An 18553-nucleotide genomic window follows, 5' to 3' on the forward strand; every position below is an offset into this window, starting at 1 on the left:
TGCATTCATTTACTAAATGTGGATAAAAGTGTCCTGTGGGGTTGCTGAGAAGACTAAATGAGATGTCTACCAATAGCCAGAGTTACTGTTATTTTGTATTTACTATGGCTCGAGGCTGAGAAGGGTAATGTGGAAACTTCTGTGGCCTGTACTCCCTCTGCCTCAGGGCAAAGAGAGAACACTGCTGTGTGACCTTGAGCAAGTGCCTCCCATGCTCCGGCCTTGGTGTCTTGGAAAGTTCGGTAGAGACAGATGTCTGCAGGCCTTCCCAGCTCCATCAGTGCTGGATTCTATTTAACGAAGCAAGAGCAGGGGAGAAGGCTCTGGGAGCCTGCCTCCCCTGTGGTGAGGACAGTGAGATCCCTGCCAAATTGGGCCATTAATGGGAACTTCACGCCTCACTCACAGGGAGGTTCTAGCCAGGGCAGCCCGTCCCTGCCCAGGGTGATTGTGGGTTCTGCCCCAAGAAGAAGGGATGCCGGGCAGGACAGGCCCAACCCCAACACCACCCAGGGCTTGCCAGACCCAGGCAGCCCTGCAGGGAGAACCCTGCCCCTCCCACCCCCAGCACAGCACCCTCTTCTCGTCACCTGCTGGGAGCTCCCAGCCCCTTCTGACAGAGGACTTGCCCCAGGCAGGGCGAGGGCCTTGCCTCTTCATCCCAGATGAGAGAAGCGTTTGGGGATGAAGGAAAGTCCTTGATAAATAAGCTTCCTGTATGTGCCACACGTGCCCCATATGTTCCCCACGCCCAAAAATATCTGAGAAGGGAGAAGAAAGGTGCTGAATCTGGATTTGAATCCCAGCGGGGCTGAGTGTAGCCAGAAAGGCCGCGCAGCCTAGAACATCAGCACAAAGAAGGTGTGGGCCAAGGTGGAGGAAAGAGGCGGGACGCGGGAAGATGAGGATTGGGCGAGGAATGGAGGAGGGGGACGGAAGGAGGAACAGCTGGGGATGACCCCGACAGTGGTGGCAGGCAAGAGCGGCGGGCACGCAGGCCCCGGGGTTGCCGGGCCTACCTCGCACAGACATCCTCTTGGGGAGGATGGTGACAGCGCCCTCCGCCACCTCCTCCAGGTGTAGCACAGGTGCGCTCTTGGAGCCCCAGCTGTCCGAGCCCATCCAGAAGAAGTGGCCTGTCTGGTTAGCCTTCCGTGCTGCCTCCAGCACATGCCTGTGGGAACACACGCCAGCCCAGCCCAGCCGTGTCTGCCCGTGCAACTGCCCCACCCTGGCCACACCTGCTTGGGGGCCCTTGGCTGACCCTGCCCAGACACACACCTGTCCCCCCAGGCCCATCGTTCCCCCTGCCCCACACCTGCCTACAGGCCCATGGCCGCCCCCCTCTCAACCCATACCTGTTCCTGTAGCCCCTGCCTGTCCCTTGGGCCCACCCCTGCCCACAGGCCCAGCATGCTCCCCCAGACCCACTCCTGTCCCCAGGGCCACATCTGCCCCTGCACCGTACGTGCCCCGTATCTGACTCAGGCCCCTGGAACTATATCTACCCAGCCTGGATCTTCTCGGGTTCGTGTCACCCGGCCCTAATCCCACGACCACATCTCTTGGATCCTTTTCACATGTATATGTGTGCACGTGCGAACACACACACACACACACACACACACACACACACACACATCACTTTACACACTTACTCCTCTGCACTTGGGCCAGCAGAGCCCTCTCCACCCCACCTCTTCCGGTGCCAAAAGCCCAGGGCCTCCAAAGAGCTGCTTTCCACACCCTCCTGGATGGAGGGTGTCACAGTCTTACTGTGACATTGGTCGTAATCAAATCAGGGACCCTAGAGCCCAGCACAGGGCGCGGCCCACAGGAGACGCTCAGGGATGAGAAAACCAAGGAGGACTGGGAAGAATTCCCCCAACCCAGTGCTTCCCATGGGGGGCGGGGGGGGGGGGGACGGGGAGACTGGAGCACAGAGGAGGCAAGCAACTTGCTCGGGATTGCACAGCAAGTAAGAGTCTGTGATGCTGGAAACTGGGACACAGCCACCAGGGCTTGAGAGTGGCTGCTGGGCCTGTGCAGGAGGCAGCCAGCTGGGGTGGGACAGCCTGGGGCTGCCAGGGACAAACATGTTTCCAGGCCACAGAGCCCATACCTTCCCTCCTTCAGCATCTCCCAACTCTCGATATTCCCGGTCCCCCAAATTTGCTGCAGCCCCCCACCCGCCAGGGCACATTAATCTAGCGGGGGGCTGCTCAGAAGCCACACCCACAGCCCTATTAATACCCACTTGCATTTGGCCAGCCAGAGATGACCAGAGCTCCCAGGCCTCCATCCCTGCAAAGTCACCTGGGTTTATTTTTACTTCTGTTTGCTTCTGAAAATACATGTGGATTTCCAGAAATGCCTCTGCACCCCCCACCCCACACTTCCTGCTACCGGTCTTTCTGGAGTCAGCCCTCCCCTCTGTGGGATACATGGCCCAGTGCCTTCATCTCTCCCTCCCAGCACATGGGTCCATCTGAGCTAAGCAGGGGGCCTAGAGCGGGGTGCACCCCTGGGTGGGGCCAGGCTTTGGGGTGGGGGCGGGGACAGGGATGCAGGGACCAGTGATTTAAGTGAGGCAAAGGACCTCTGAAGGGGCCCTCCTGCCCCAGGAGCTGGCAGACCTGTGGGTAACAGGAATGTCCTGGGGCAGAATTTAAGGGGCCTGAAAGCCTTGAGGGGGGCAGGAGCAACTTCCGGGCTCAGCAGCCTGACTCCCCCTTCCCAGCCTTTCACTGCCTGAGATACCTCCCCCTTAGAGCTGGTCTTTTGGCTTTTGAGGCCTTAATGATCTTCCAGAACATCCCCCTCCTTCCTTGCAGGGACCTGGCAGTGACTCCTGGGGGAAGTCTGTTTTGCTGCAACTCAGGAGTCCAGGATGGGGTCCTTACCAAGTGGGGAAAGTGTCGGAGGGAACAGGACCCAGATGGACACTGGTTAGCCACAGGGAAGGAGGCGCATGGGGGCAGGGGCGGACAGGGGGCCTTGGCCGGGCTGGAGGGCAGGGGAGGCCTGAGGGCACAGCACGCTATGACGCCTCAGGCCAGCCATCTGAGGGAGGAGGTCTGGGGAGAATCACACCTACCGTCTCATCCTCCTCTACAAATGCAGGGCCATGCCTCCCCCACCAGACTCTGAGCTGCGTCTCCCCCTCAGGCTGAGGCTCCCTGAGGGCAGGGCTGTGTCTCCTCTCCCCAGACTGGGGCTCCCCGAGCTCAGAGCTTGTGTCTCTCCCCCTCAGGAGAATCACGGAGGTCTGGCCCCCCACCCCTTGGCCTTGATATCAGTCTGAGAGGTAGTAGCAGGGGGAAGGGCAGGAAGAAGGGAAGTGGGTTAATAGGGGTGGATGCTCAGGGGTCATCTTTGAAGTGCTCCCGAGATTCTGACTCAGGATGAGAGGCAGACGTGCAGACAGGTGAGCTGGCCCAGCATTTATACTGTGTGGTCGTCACACCCAAAGCCCACCCATTTCCTCTGCAAATGCTCAGGGAGGGGACTGAGGCTCAGGGGTGAGTGTGTACCCAAGCAGGACTAGAACCGCAGCCCAGGCCTCTTCCCACTGCTCCAAGCTTTGTCCAGGAAAGGAGGCAGGGGCTCCCCACACACTGGGCACCTGCTACGCAGGACTCTGCTCTAAGCCCTTTATGCACATTCTTGCATTCAGTTCTCAAACCTCAGGCAGGCATCATTAACCCCCCCACCGTCTTTTAAGCAATAAAGAGGCACAGAGAGGTTGAGAAGTTTGCCTCAGGTCACACTGCTAGGAGGAGGGAGAGCAGGATTAGAACCTAAGTGCTTTGGCTCAAAGCCCAGGACCTTAACTCCTCTGTTAAAGTACCGGCTTACCCCGGTTGGCAGAACGGATGTAGGAAACAGAGTAGGGGAGGCGGGAGGGGTGCCCATTAGCAATAGCCTGCGCCCCAGCCTGAGGGGTCTCCCAGCTCACACACTTACCCACCCCACCTCTCCGGATCCTAGGTGGGGTCAGGCTTATCTAGCAAGGTCTCCAGCAGGACCTGCTGCTCTCCCCATGACTGGCTCCCGACCCCCACCCCGCGGCCGCCTGCCCTCACCTGATGTCATCCTCATTGGCAAAGATGACGACCGCCCTGGCATTTGAGGTCTCCAGGAGGCGCCGGATGATCTTGTCAAATTCCCCAGGCTTGGGCTCCCGTGGTATCTTCACCGACTGAGCAATGCACACGCCCCCTGTGGAAAGGGCACCAGTCAGCCTGGGTGGGGGAGGGGGGGGCAAGGCAGCACAGGTCTGTCCCTTCTTCACCCCACCCCCTCGGACACACACTCACTCCAGGAGACAGAGGCCAGGGGCTGCCCTTGGTCCCCCAGCTGGACCCCTAACTCCAAAGTCCTGATTTCTAGGCACAGGCTGTGTGGTTAGAACAGCCACAGTACAGGGGACCTGGGTGGTTCAGTTGGTTAAGCATCTGACTGCGGCTCAGGTCATAATCTCCCGGTTCACGGGTTCGAGCCCTGCAGCCAGCTCTGTGCTGACAGCTCGGAGCCTAGAGCCTGCTTCAGATTGTGTGTGTGTGTGTGTGTGTGTGTGTGTGTATGTGTGTGTGTATGTCTCTCTCTGCCCCTCCCCCACTAGTGCTCTTTCAAAAAATAAATACGGTGTTAAAAAATTTTTTTACAACGGCCACACTACAAAGTTCGGTTCCACCACTCACCAGCTGGATGACCCTGGACATGTCACTTAAGTTCTCTGTGCCTCAGTTCCCCCATATATAAACAGGCTGCTAGCAAGAGACGATACAGCAGTGTTGAGGAGCTGGGCCGCCTAGGTGTCAACCTCAGCTCTGCTACTTACTACTTACTGTGCGACCTCAGGGTGGTTACTGAACCTCTCTGTGCCTCAAATACATCATCTACAAAGTGAAGATACTACTACTACTTACTTTACAGGGTTGTTACAAAGCTAAGTGAGTTAGTGCACATAAATGCAATAATGTTTGGCACGTAGAGAGAGTGCTTAGTAGACGTTGGTTATTTTCATTGAGGCCACCTCCTAAGGCGTCGTGGAGCCGTAAACCTGAGAAGACAGCAAGTTGCCCACCCTGGGCCATTGTCGCCCCCCACATCCACATCCACGCGCACCTCCCAGGGCTCTTGTCCCCGGGCTGTGTGCTCATCAACAGGCCCCCTCAGCAAGAGCACCGTGTGGCTGCTGGCGTATGTACGAGCAGGACAACCGGGTACATCCCGGGCACATCCCGGGCCGGCCGGCCATCCAGGTCTCCCCAAGCTCCTCCCCCGGGCACTCACAGACTCCTCCGTACTACGTAGGCTCCCCAGCTCCCACTCCACTCCTTGGCCCTGCAGGGTGCCTCTCCCCATCTTATTTGTGAGCAAATTCCCAGCTGGGAGTTCAAGAGCCATTCTAACAGAGTGCTTCAGGAGGAGCTCGGAAGGGGTCAGGGAGTCTTTGGGAGCCCCCCTGTCTCTCCTTCTTCCCTGGCCCACTGCCTGCCTGCCTGGGCCCTGGGGGGGGGGGGCGTGGGGGAGACAAGAGGCCAGGGCCTGCCTATCTCCTGAGCTCATTCCCCTACAAGAAGCCCAGCCCCATGCCTGCGGGAGCATCCGGGAGGCAGCGTCAATCTGAGGGCCAGGTTCACAGAATCTGTGAGGCTCACAGAAACCCTGGGAGCACTTTAGACTTTCCCCAGCCAGTCCCCAGCCTTCGACATGTCTCTCCAGGGCTGGCGGGAGACAGGTGTCATTCATGCATCCAAATCCCACCTGATCTGGCACAAAAGCACTTGTGGACCACTGTTTCTGGTATCAACGGCACCTGACAGACGAGGAACCTAAGGCTCAGAGAAAAGAAGTAGCTTGCCCAGGGCCACACGGTTCCCTGCCCCTACTGGGATACGGAGCAGGGGAGCCCCCAGGGATTAAGAACCCCAGGGCCCCGGGGGGCAGAGTCAGGGCTCGGCGGATAGAAAAGTGTGGGGGGTTATTCTTTTTTTTTTTTTTTTTTTTTTTTTTTTTTTTAATTTTTTTTTAACGTTTATTTATTTTTGGGACAGAGAGAGACAGAGCATGAACGGGGGAGGGGCAGAGAGAGAGGGAGACACAGAATCGGAAACAGGCTCCAGGCTCTGAGCCATCAGCCCAGAGCCCGACGCGGGGCTCGAACTCACGGACCGCGAGATCGTGACCTGGCTGAAGTCGGACGCTTAACCGACTGCGCCACCCAGGCGCCCCTGTGGGGGGTTATTCTTAATGAAGCAGATCCTTTATCGAAGACTGTCGGCCTCCTCTGGGTTCTGCTCAAGGGTCTCAGCCCAGCTCCACCCCAAACAGGATCCCTTGGGGACCCAGCAATGCCTCAAACCATCTACCTTGGTTGGGCACCCGGCTGCTGCTACTCCTGGGCTTCCAAATGGCCTCTCTGCCCATGCCGAGGCCACCTGATGCTTCTGCACAGGTTCCACGCACCTTTGTGTGGGGGCCTGTGCTGCGAGGGGCCCACAGTCCTGGGACACACACCCTACCCCACCAGGAAAAGTATCAAAACCCAAGCCCCACCACCCAGGAAGGGCTTCTACCCTTGGGCAGGGAGGGAGGTGGCAACCAGGAAGGGCTGCCCAAAGGCAGTGACCTGAGCTGAGTCTGAGGGATGAGGCGTAAGCAGCCAGATGTGGGACACTCTGGGGAAAAACAAGGTACCCTCACTACAAGAGGGGTTGCTCTGCACCAGGCACCTGCCAGGCCTGGGGCCGCACGACACACGGGCACTCTCACATCCCTGTCCCCAGGAAGTAGACCCCCTGGTTCTCCGCAGCAGGCAAAGCAGCCCTCTGCCCCTACCCACTGACCAGAACCCCCCTCCCTTACTTTCTGCCTCTTTGGGGCAGGCGGAGCTCCTCAGGTCTCTCCTTAGGCACCAAAGAAATCCCAAGCGCTACAGAAGACCATGGTCATCAGAGCTCATGGGAAAGAGAGAGGAGGAGAGAAGGAGGGAGGGTGCCTGGGTAGGACTGGTCCCTCCAGTCCCGGGTCCTGCAGAGAGAGCCAAAGGGAGCCAATCTGCTGCCCACAGCGCTGGCCCTGCACTAATGGCAGCTGGGTAGACCCTCTGCTCCCAGCTAAACCCTCCATATGGTTCCTTTCCAGTTAGAAAGTGGGCCAATTGTGACATTTCCCCCCCATCTGGAGAGACAGATGGACAAGGGGAGGCGGCTGGACGGGGGGGTAAGAAAGAGCCACCTGGCTCCAGGAGGGAGGAGGGGGGGTCAGGGCAGAAGGGAGGGAAGCAGGGAATGGGAGCGAATTGTTCTCAAACAGGGAGGAACTCACAGATAAGGCGGTCTTTCTGGGCCATGCCCGCCCCTTCCCAGGAGGATCCATGGGATGGTCCTACCTGACACCCCAGGGCATATCTTGCACGCTTCATTTTGCTGGTGAGAGAAGAATTAAGTGACCACAGCTCCGTCAGCTAGAATGTGAGCCACAAGGTGCCTGAGATGGGAGTATGGTCTGAGCAGGATACTCTTACAACCCCAAGGGAGGGAGGGGATTGGAGGGGAAGTTTGGGGGGTTACGCAGAGCTCAAGAACAACCGTGAACATTTATGAAGCGTCTGACGCGCGGTGAATATTATTCGGCAAATTTTACAAGGATTCATTCATCTGGGGTGTCGTCGGCACATCGCCAATTTCTAGATGAAGAAACTGAAGCACAGAGAGGTTAAGTGGCTTCCCGAGGTCACACAGACAGTCAGTGGCGAGGTAGGGGTTGAAACGCAAGCCATCTGTCTCCGGCAACCGCCCCTTCTGCCAGTCCAACGTGTCATGGCTTGGGCCACGTGGACAATGGGTTGGGGTACAAGGTCAAGGGTACATCCTGCGGGCCACAGACATGGGCATGTCTGAGCACACTGCCTGCTCTGGAGTAAGCGCCCTCTGGTGTCCCTGTCCCAAGGTGAGAAACCAAGTACACACAGGGTCCCTTTGCGTGGCTGCCCAATTGTCCGCACGGCTGCTCCGGGGACCCCCGAATGGGGGATTAAGTGGCTGGCTCACCAGGGGCTCTGCTGACATGACGCAAGCTGTCAGTAGTGAGTGGCACCGAGGACGCAGGGTAGCCTCAGAGGGACCAGCATTTACTGAAACGTGCACTGCAGGCCGGGCGCGCAGCGAGTCCTCACACACCCTGGGGCGGGTGCTCGTAGCCCCATCTTACAGAGGAGGACTGAGGCTCGGAGGTGCTAGGTAGCTGACGGAGCTGACACGGCCAGTAAGTGGGACCGCAATCTGGATCTGTGTCCAAACCCTCTCTTAGGCCGAGAAAGAAAAGGCCTGGGTCACTGGGTCTCTGTTGACCTACCTCCTGCCACCCCTCCCCGGCCCCGGAAAGACTCCAAGTCAGACACCAAGCCCGCCAGCCCTCTGTCCCCTCTGTCCCCTGTGCTGTCCCCGAGGCTGCAGCTCCATCACCATCACCATGGGGACCATGGCCAACGCTCCCTGGGATGCCCTCTTCAAACCTCTCTACCGGGGACGGTGCACTTGTCTGCACCCCCTGCTCCTCTCCGCATGGCCTCTCTCAATGGATAAAGTAATAATCCAAGGGTCCATACGGAGAGCACATATAATTGAATTAAACCTAAGTGGCAAAGAACACTCTCTGATCAGAGGCTGGAGCCTCCTACCTCTCCCAGACTCCAGGCGCAGGATCATAAGAAGGAAGGGGACACGCAGGAGTCTGGGTGTGGCCCCTTAAGCCCCCCTTGGCAAGCCCCTCACTCCACGCCGCAACCTCCCAGCCCCCGGCAAGCACCCCAGCTGCCAGCTACAGGCTCTGATGCCCGCCAAGTCAGTGCCTCCGCTCACAGGGCCAGGGGCAGGAAGCCACAAGCACTTGCCAAGAACATCTGAGCACATGCGGGCGTGGGGACCTCAGAGACCTCCCGGCCCAAGCTGGACAGGGAGCGAGGAGGATGAGGCCAGAGAGGAGCAGCGCTTTGCCCAGGGGCACACAGCAGCTGGGGCAGACCCCACCTCCCGATGAGGCTCTCACCGCTGCACCAAGGGGGTTAAAACCCAGGCCAGCCCTCTCACTGCTTCCCGCCTGCTTTGTCACAGCGTAACAGTCCAGACTAAACCCACAGTGAAGGCTGGGGCATCCCCTCACCTCCCTGGGCCCCCGCCAGCCCCCTCACCCCTCCAAGCTCCCTCCTGCAGTGAGTGCCCAGCGCACCCCCAGCTACGGTAGCACAGAGCCTGCCCTATCTCCACACCTTCCCCTCGTCCTGTGCCGTCCCACCTGCCAAAATGGACTTGTCCTTGGTCCCGTCCCTCCAGGCCCTGCCTCTACTCTGAGAAAGCTGGACAGTTCCATGAGGGAGTATCCAAGGAACACTTTGGAGACCACAGGGCGACATCCGGTAAAGTGAAGTGTGCGGATTGCCTACAAGCCGGCCCGCCCCCTTCTGCGTTCCTCCCCAGAAACGCACACATGGGGAGGGGGAGCCGGCCAGACATGTACCACAGCGCCGTTTGCAATAGCAAACAAACGGAAATGACCTAACTATTTTACAACAGAAGATCGGAGAAATGGGTGTTTGCCCGATGGAAAGAAAACAGCTCTCGTGTGTCGGCCCAACAAAATCCTGGGAGGACACAAAGTCGCTCGAAAAGGCAAATCGCAACCTGATCTGTCCCATTTGTGAGGGATTTAAAGACCGCATATAATAAAACAAGATGCGGTCTGTACGGAGACGCACGTACCTCTGAGCAAAAGCTGTGTGAAGGCAGGAGCTTCTGTCTGCTAGATTCGTCGCGTGCTTGGTAAACGTGGACCCCAGGACCCAAGCGAGACAAACCTTCCAGGCACAAGTGGCAGTGAGGGCGTTCCAGTCCTCACGTGTGCAGCCTGATGGAGAACATGCCAGGGCACACCCCAGCCTCCCTATTTCATCTGTGAAATGGAGCTACTCAGCACTCGCAGCCCAGTGGCATCCACAGTGCACGGGAGGGGAGGGGTGGGGGGTGCCTGTCTGGGACCGCCCTTCTCCTGCCAGCCTTCTGGCTCCCAAAATCCGCTCTTCCCCTGAGAACAGGCCATGAGCTGGCCAGCTGTCCCCCGTGACTCTCCCGGGCTCCAGGCACCTGCCCCGACTTGAATGTGACATAGAGACTCCACTAGCAAAACTTGATATCGGTTGCCTGTTGTATTTTGTGGTCTCTGAGCCCTTTCCATTTGCGGCCTGGTGACCTTTCCCGGTGTTCTCCAGGCCCAGCCAAGGTATCTGTGTCGGCGTCTGCCTCCAACTACACTCCCCAAGGGCGAGGCCGGGTCTGTGCATTTGTTCGTTTGTTCATTCGCTCATCCATCCATCCACATTCATTCACGCATGCATGCATTCACTCGAGAATTGCCCTGCTCCGTTCCTGGCACAATCAATCAGATGTTGAGAAGTGATAAGAAGTAAAATTCCTACCTTGGAGCTCACGGTCTAGCTGGGAAAGAAAGCAAGACCAGCAAAGACAGCAATGAGCCCGAGGGAAAATGCAAAAGGACCGGCCCTCCGGGCCAGCAGGAGCACATGGCAGAAGGCCCACCGGTGCCAGGCCCGCTGCCGGCTCGTCCACGCTTCACGCTGCGTTCAACAACACACTGTGCCCACATGCTACCACGATTTTCCCTTCACTGAGTCTACAGATGTTTACCGAGCTTGTTAGGTACCGGGGAGGTTTTCGAGGCTAGGATACAGCCGTGAGGAGGACAGAGCCCCCCACCCTCATACAGCCCACTCACAGTGGCAGAAAACATCTCGGAGGCAGGGCAGAGGAAGAGACGAGTAAGTAGGGTGATGTGAGGGCGGGAAGTGGGGGCCGCATCCCCTCATTCCGCCCGGTTTTGTCCTAGGGGACGGGGAAGTTCAGGCCAGGCCGTGCAGCTTAAGAGGCACAGATTTGGACTCTGCTTTGACTTTTCCCTAGGAGCTGCTGCCTTGCCTGACAGCCAGGAACTCAAAACACTTTGGACTTGTAGATCCCATCCTCAAGTGAGAGCTCGCTGTTGAAATGACCTCATTTCTCTGTCCTCCACTGCCTGGGGTTGTACGCGCTTGTTTGAGGCCGGGGACGTGGAAACCCACGGGCACTAAGGGATGCCCAGGGGGAGTCAGCCAGCCAGATTTCCTGCCTGGAGGGGTCTCCCTAATGCCCCCGTGGACTTAGGTTCACACACACTGCACCTGTGCCCACTTTTTCCTCGTCCCCACACCTCCCTGTCCCCTGCCACATGGCTCTCCCCACTCGACCTGTCTGAATAAGCATCCCCGCGATCCTGCCACCCCCCAAGCAACCCCCAGATCTCCTCCCTCCGCAGCACCCCCACTTACGGGCTGGGCCCACCCTGGAAGCCAGGGCAGGCAGAGAGCAAAGGCCCTCCCACCAAGGCAGCTAACCCCAAGCCCACGAGGTGGGGCAGTCAGGGGACCTAGGCTCCCTGGTTCCTCCCCAGAGGCCTCAGCCACATCCTCCAGGCTTGAGCATCTGTCTCTTCCTCCAAATCTCATTCCCTCCCTCACCAGGCCCTGAGAAAGGAGCTAAGCGGCCAGCACACAGGCAGAGGGGTGGGCAGAGTGGCCAGGATGGGGCACCCCAATCCATAGCACTCCCTGTCCTGGGAGGACTCCACATCCACTCCGTCTTTCTCCAGGGCCCAGAGCCCTGGGATCACACTCTGCAACCCAGGATGTCCACTTGGCCTAAACAGCACTGGGGGGCTGGGCTCCAGACTAGGGAGGAGAAATTTCCCCACGGCTGAACCCACCCTTCCCCTCATGGTACAAGCTGGCCACTGCAGGAGGCCGGCACAGACATGAGCTCCTCTCCTCTTTCTCTTTTCCTTGCTTTTTTCCCCCCTTTTAAATTTAAAAAGAGAGAAAAACAATGAAAAGACAAATCCTGGGAAATCAAGTGGAAAAATCTACATTATGGCAAAATGTGAAGGCAGCAAATTGCGACATGGAGAGAAAGGTGGGGGGAGTTGCACAACCCGAGGGGGGGCCCCAGGTTCCTGGAGGTTCCTAGCAGAGAGGGAGGTGGGGGAAGGCATGAGGGAGGCTGGGAGTCACCCCGAACCATACGGACACACACACGCACGCGCGCGTGGCCCTGCTCTCCTTCCTCCCACTCCAAGAGCCAGGCCCTCTCCCCAAATGCGCTTTCAGGAAAGGAAGGTACTCAGAGGGTCAGTGATGAGTCCAGAGCTACTTTTGTTTTCAGGCAGCAGAGCCGGGCCTGGAGGGTGTTTTGAGGTCAGGAAGATGCCCAGGCCCTGGGAGAAGGCCCCGGGCCCGTGGCTGTTCCAGGGCGAGTAGGGCTGTGGGAGACGGTGAGGGGTGGGCCCGAACTGGGCCCAGTCTGACCAGCTCTGGCTCCAGCTGGGCCTGGGGCTCCACAGGGGGCTCGAGGCCTCTGGGGGGGGGGGGGGCGGCTGCTCAGGCCGGGTTCACGGCCACTGTCTCTTTCTGCTCCTGTTCCCCGACCTACTCCCCACCCTCTAGCCTCCCCTCTAGCCTCCGTCTGACACATGGCTCCTTCCCTACAACCCTCGGTGGCTCCATGCATGCGTGTGTGGGTGGGTGTGTGTGTCTGTGAGAGAGAGACAGAGTCAGAGACAGAGACTTGAGGTCTCACCTCCTCCTCAGATCTGCAACATCCAGCCTTACTCAGGTCCCTACGAGAATCTGCCATCCGACCACAACTGCTGCCCCCACAGGCCTCTGCTCCCTCAGCCAGGCGGCTCCCCCCCTTGCAGCCCTTCCCTCACTGGGCCTTGGTTACCTGCATCTCTAGTCAGAGCCCCAAGGGGTCCCGCACTCATGCCACACCTGCTCGGGAGACAGGCACTGATTCACACCTGCCGGATGAACGAGCCACTGAGTGCCGGACTGACGGGGATGGAAGGGACAGAGGGGCAGGAGCCACCAACACGGGTGTAGGGGCAGAGGCTCCGCAGGAATCCAAGGTGCGCACCTGTACCTGCACAAACCCTTCTAGCTCCTCTGGGAGCTCCTGACCCCTGCAGCCCACTGTGACCTCCCCTCTGAGCCACCCCCTGGTCAGGCCGAGCGCCCGGACATCTGTGCGCACAGGCACTGGGCACCCACTCTGCGCCCGGAACCTACTTCATGCCAGGCTACAAAGATAAGCTGCGCACAGCATCTGCCCTTGTAGGATTCACTCGTGAGCTCCATGCACACACCTCACACACACCTGGACATCTCTCTCAGTCCTGCCTTGTCTTGAGATTTTATTTCTCCACCTGAATGCAAATTCCTCGCTATGGGCGTTTAGGAAACACACAGGCGAAAGAAGAACAAGCAAAGGGGCACCTGGCTGGCTCAGTTGGTAGAGCATGAGACTCTTGATCTTGGGGTCGTGAGTTCAAGTCCCATACTGGGGGTAGAGTTGACATTAGAAGAAGGAGGAGGAGGAGGAGGAGAAGGAGGGAAGAAAAGTGTAAGATAGCCATGCAAACTGGCAGGTCCTCAGATTCTGGAAGACAGCAGGGCCAGTAGAGAAGGGCATGAAATAGAGTATCTACCCTCCCCACTGTGGCCAGGATGACTCCAGCCCTAGGGAGGTAGTGGGCCCACTGTGAGATATTTGGCTGGAGCCAGAAAGGGACCAGGTACCAAGGGACAATGAGGATAAGACAGTCATCCAGTATCCCGCCTGGAGGTGTCTCCTTAACGTACCCCCAAGGTTTGTGCAAAGGATGAACACTGCACCTGCATTCAGCTTCCTCCGCCCCTCCAGCTCGAGGCAAAGGATGCAGGCTCCACGGCTTACTCACTGTGTGACTTTGGACAAGTTACTCAGCCTCTCTGAGCATCAGACTTTCCATCTGCAAAATGGGAAAGGACTTAAAGAAACCGTACCCGGTGGAGTGGGAGGGAGGCTCAAATGCGATGGAGTTTGTGAAGGCCTGCGTCTGCCTCCTGGAGCCAATGCCTCCGGGGAGTTGGTGAGGCCAGTGGGGCTGCCCCAGGAGGAGGGCAGGAGCAGGGAAGGCAGAGACCTCATCACCCAGCTTGGGCCAGGACCCAGGGCTAGTGAGCGAAGCCCTGGGGACCAGGGGCACCGTGATAAAGCAAGAACTGTCCCCGGACACAGGGTGCTGGGAAGAACCCAGGACCAAAGCTTGGAAGCCCAGGGACTGTCCAGGGCAGAACATACATGCTTCCTTTCCTGAACAATCTCAGCCCCTGCCACCACTCCCAGCCACCCCCCTACACACACGCATGCATTCATGGCAACTCACCAAGCAGCTTCGGTGGCCCCTCCAGTGAGGCAAATCCTGTCTTTCTTCTGAAACCCTCTCCCTCTGCGTCCACTCTCATCCAGCCCTGCCCGTGTGGAGAACCGGGCTGGCTCTGGGGGTGCAGGGGACACGGGCATCAGAGAGCTGGCCTGGTGTGACACAGGAGGCTGAGTCTGGGCACAGCAGGGCCCATGTCCCATTTCAACCAGCTACTTGCTTCGTGATAAAAGCTACTTTGCCCAACCTCTCTGAACATCCATTTCTGCATCTGTAAAACAGGATGGCATTACCCCCACCCCAGGCACGCAGGGTCGTTGTGAAGATTGCAAGGATCACCTGTGGACAGGCCGGGCCTCGGAGGGGACAGGTGGGGGAGGGGAGGGGCAGGTCCGTGGGGGGACTAATCAAGGCGGCTGTGGGGCTCAGTGCCTCTGAGCCGAGCGTGGCTGTCCCCTCCCCAGAGACTGCTGGGCAGTGGCAGTGTTGTTCAGAGCTGCATTATTCATGGTGCTCAGCTCTGAGCAGAGGGAAATTTGCTGAGTGATCGACCTAATATCTTAACACAAACCCATTTAGGCAAAACACCTTTGAAGCGAGAAAGGCAGAAAAAAATAAATAAAAAAGGAAGCAAAGAGGTTCGGAGGCAGGTGGTGGCGACGGGGTGCAAGGCACAGAGAGATGGTTGGTTCCTACCTGTCCCCGCCCACTGCCCACCCCCACCCCCCCGCAGGAGACCCCTGCCCCAACCCAGCCCCCAGGCCCCGCCTTCCCCCCCACTCTCAGTGGCCATGCCGGCATCCTTTGATTGAGGGAATCCCCACCCATTTCTCAGATTTGGCTCAGAGTAGGGAAGAGTCTGCCCAAGGCTCACACAGCCAGTCAGGGGTCAGCCGGACACAGGATCGCGGAGTGTGAGCTCAGAGTCCTCTGCCGAGGGGCTCCTCACACAACAGGACCCCCGTGTCCCTTGACACCCGCTTCCTCAGCCTCAAACTCCACACTCTACCACAAGAGGACCTCTTTCTCCAACTCAACTCAGCCTTTCCCACCCTCAGCCTCTGCTGGTCCCTTTGGCAGAAATACCCTTTCTGCTCTTTATCCGCCCAACACCCCACAGGGGCTCATTTTCTCCTCCTCTTCCCCTTGGAAACATCCCAGATCTCTGCCCCAGCCGGAACTCATCACTGTCTACTTGGGCTCTCGTTACACCCTCTCCACAGGCACGTGCCATCCTCTGCCTGTGCTGTGACCCATTTTGTAGCTCTCGTGCTTTGAGGCGTGAGGGCTCCCAGCCACTTCTTAGCTGGGTGACTTTGGACACGTTACTTCCCTCTCTGGGCCTTAAGTTAATATACACGTAAGGCGCTCTGTGCACGGCCTGGCACAGAAGCACTCAGTAAGCGTTTGCTATTATAATGTGATTGTCGGCTTCCCCCATCGGTCCATAAGCCCATTTATGCGAAGACCGTTGTCTTTCTCGTTTCTAACTTCCCAGTTTCCAGCGGAGTGCCAGGCACACAGTAGGTGCTAATCAACATCGGCTGAACTGAGCCTAACTGCCAGCAGTGTGGTCTGCCTGGCCTCTTCACCCCTGACCCCTTGAGGAGAGGGGCCAGTGATGGGCTGGTGGCGGGGACCCTGCATGGGGCAGGGGCGTGAAGAATCTGACCTCTGGCCAGCTCTACCCCATAGCAGGAACTGACAAAGCTCAGTTGGGCAGGGAGGGGCCGGGGTTGGGGGCCGGCCGCTGGGCCTGTGGTTTGGCCAGGGAGGAACAGGCAGCTGCAGGCCGGGATGAAATATTTAGGAGCCCACATCCCCAGGAAGTGGAAACTGACAAGCAAAATGAAATGTTGAGATGTAATTACCCAGGCAGGCCAAGCATGTCTCCCCGCCGGCGGCGGGCTCAGCACCCGCCCCCCACCCACCCCACCCCCACCACAAGCAGGCACTGGGTAATGAAGTCCTCCCGGACCCTTTCTCGCGCCAGTCCTCGCCCCCTCCTCTTCAGGCCAGGCCAGGGGGAGAGGTGGCACAAGAGCAGAGCACGCAGCAAACGGGGGGCCCAGCCCCGGCACCGATCTATGCAGGCAATCCCCTCACCCCACTCGGCCTCAGCTACCTCGGCCAGAAAATGGGGCTGTTGACCCACGCCAGGGAGGGAGGACCCAGACGGTGAATGTGCGCGTGCTTCATTAACTGGCATTGGCAGAGGACGGTGGCAAGGACAGCAGTGAGGACAGGGGCGGACACCAGCCTGACCCAGCACGCCATGAGAGGCTTTCTGGAGGTAATGGGCTGCCCAGGACTCAGGTGAGCAGGAAATGATGGACAAAGGTCTGGGGCTGAGGTCCAGATGTGGGCCCTGAGCTGCCCGGTGCTCACCTAACCCCAACAAGCTTCCCCAGGCTCTCCCAACACTGTTGGGCCACAGCTAGGAGCACAGAGACAGAGACCCGGACAGGGGCTCCAGGCCTAAACCCTGGGAACAGCCTTGAGTGGGTCTCTGGAGGGCATCCTGGAGCAAGGGAGCTGGGAACGGATACTCAGCTGACCCTCATCCTGCACACCAGAACTGGGGGAGGCAGCACTCCTTTCTGACTGAAGCCAGGGCCCAGAGAAGGGCCATGATCGGCCCAAGGCAGCCCAGCATGTGCTACTCACACACATGCTGCCCCGGCCCCTCTCCAGGCTGGCTCAGCGCTCCCGGGGCAGGTCCGGCCTCACCCGGAAGCAGCAAGCTGACCCCTCAGCTCTAACCCGCTGTGCACCCCGACTCCCATCAACACCGTCTTACCAGACCAGAGTCCCACACCTACACAGCCCGGCCTGGCCCCCTAACTCTCCACCAAAACTCCAATCCCACTCCACCACTCCCTTCCTTCAGTGGCTCTCACCTCTCTCAGGGCCAAGTTCAAGTCCTGAGGCGCTGTACCCTCATCATCCACCTCCAACAGCACCTACAGTTGCCAACACACACCAAGGTGTCCCTCTCTTCCTGCCTTTGCTCAGACTGTTCCTCTACCTTTGTGCCCAACTCCCCTCCCCAGACTCCTCCTTCAAGTCAGCACCTGCCCACTCTTAAGGATTCAGCGCATGGCCCACTCCTCCAGGAAGCCTTCGTGGGTATCCCCAGGCTCCTTCTCCCTTGGGCGCCCTTAACGATCCCAACATCTCAATCACTGCGCTTGGCACAGTGAATGAAAATTATGGGAGATGGCCACTGCCAGGCTCGAGCATTCACTGATTCAGCAACAACTTATGAAGCACCTACCCACACCCCTCCCCCCCAGTACCAGGCACTGTCCTTGACACTGTGGGCACAGCTATTCATAGGACAAACCAGGGTCCTGCCCTCACGGAGCTGATAGCCATCTACGAAGTAGATAACAGATGCTGAGGAATAAAAGAATGAACTAATTAATGAAGAGTTGGCCTAGGGGCGCCTGCGTGGTTCATTCGGTTAAGCGTCTGACTCTTGATTTTGGCCCAGATGTCACGGTTGGTGAGAACCAGCCCCGAATCGGGCTCTCCCTCCCCCCTCTCTCTCTCTCCTTCTCTCTCCTGCACACACACACACTCCTCCATTATTCCACAGCCCTCAAGTTCATGCAGTGCTCACACATTCTCTCATTAATTCCTCCCAATCAACCCATGGCTTAGGTGACCATTTTACAGATAAAGAAACCAAGTCCCATGAGCCAGAGCCTCGGTCTGGCTGCCTCCCCCTTTCCTTTCTCCAGCTGATCTTCCCCCTCTCTTCTGCCTTTCTACCTCTCTCTCCCACCTTCTGGGGTGACTGGCAAGTTGCCTCCTCTCTCTAAGCCCATTTCCCTATCTGTAAAATGGGGCAGGCAAGGCACCCCTCCCATTCCCCCCACGGCAGCCCCAACTGTGTCCCTCTCCATCTTTGTTCTTCTCCATCCCTCCCCTCTCCTCTCGCTTGTCACTTTGTCCTGCTTCCTCCCCCCGTCCCAAAGCCTCCCTTGGGTCCCAAGATGTCTACCAAATGGTCGTTAGCTTTCCTTCTGGCTCATTAAAAATGAGAATTTGCATAGAATATCCATATGATCATTCTGTCTACAGGAAAATGGGACACGGATATAAGGCAGGGATATAATGTAAGTTGGGGAGAAAGAGGAGGACAGTCACAATGCAAGGGGGAGAAACCCCACCAGGAAGAGACCAAGTGCTCACCACTGGGGGCTCATACCTCGAAGACAGCCCCCCTCAA

At 58.3% G+C, this 18553-nt stretch overlaps 1 protein-coding gene across 3 annotated transcripts in view; it reads right to left on the minus strand.

Annotated features, from left to right (window-relative positions):
* GRM4 (glutamate metabotropic receptor 4) overlaps window positions 1-18553 on the minus strand; it is a 70137-nt gene that overhangs the window by 32459 nt on the left and 19125 nt on the right. For 2 of the 3 annotated variants that reach the window (XM_047860891.1, XM_047860892.1), the window contains exons 3-4: window positions 4086-4221; window positions 1020-1174 (exon numbers count right to left, since the gene is read on the minus strand). In XM_047860891.1, the coding sequence (XP_047716847.1) occupies window positions 1020-1174; window positions 4086-4221 (291 nt within the window). Of the gene's footprint in view, window positions 1-1019; window positions 1175-1508; window positions 1546-4085; window positions 4222-18553 lie in introns of those variants that run through there. The other variant, XM_047860893.1, reaches the window with a different exon arrangement.

Source organism: Prionailurus viverrinus, chromosome B2 (assembly GCF_022837055.1).
Source record: "Prionailurus viverrinus isolate Anna chromosome B2, UM_Priviv_1.0, whole genome shotgun sequence".
In the NCBI taxonomy this organism is placed as follows: Eukaryota; Metazoa; Chordata; class Mammalia; order Carnivora; family Felidae; genus Prionailurus; species Prionailurus viverrinus.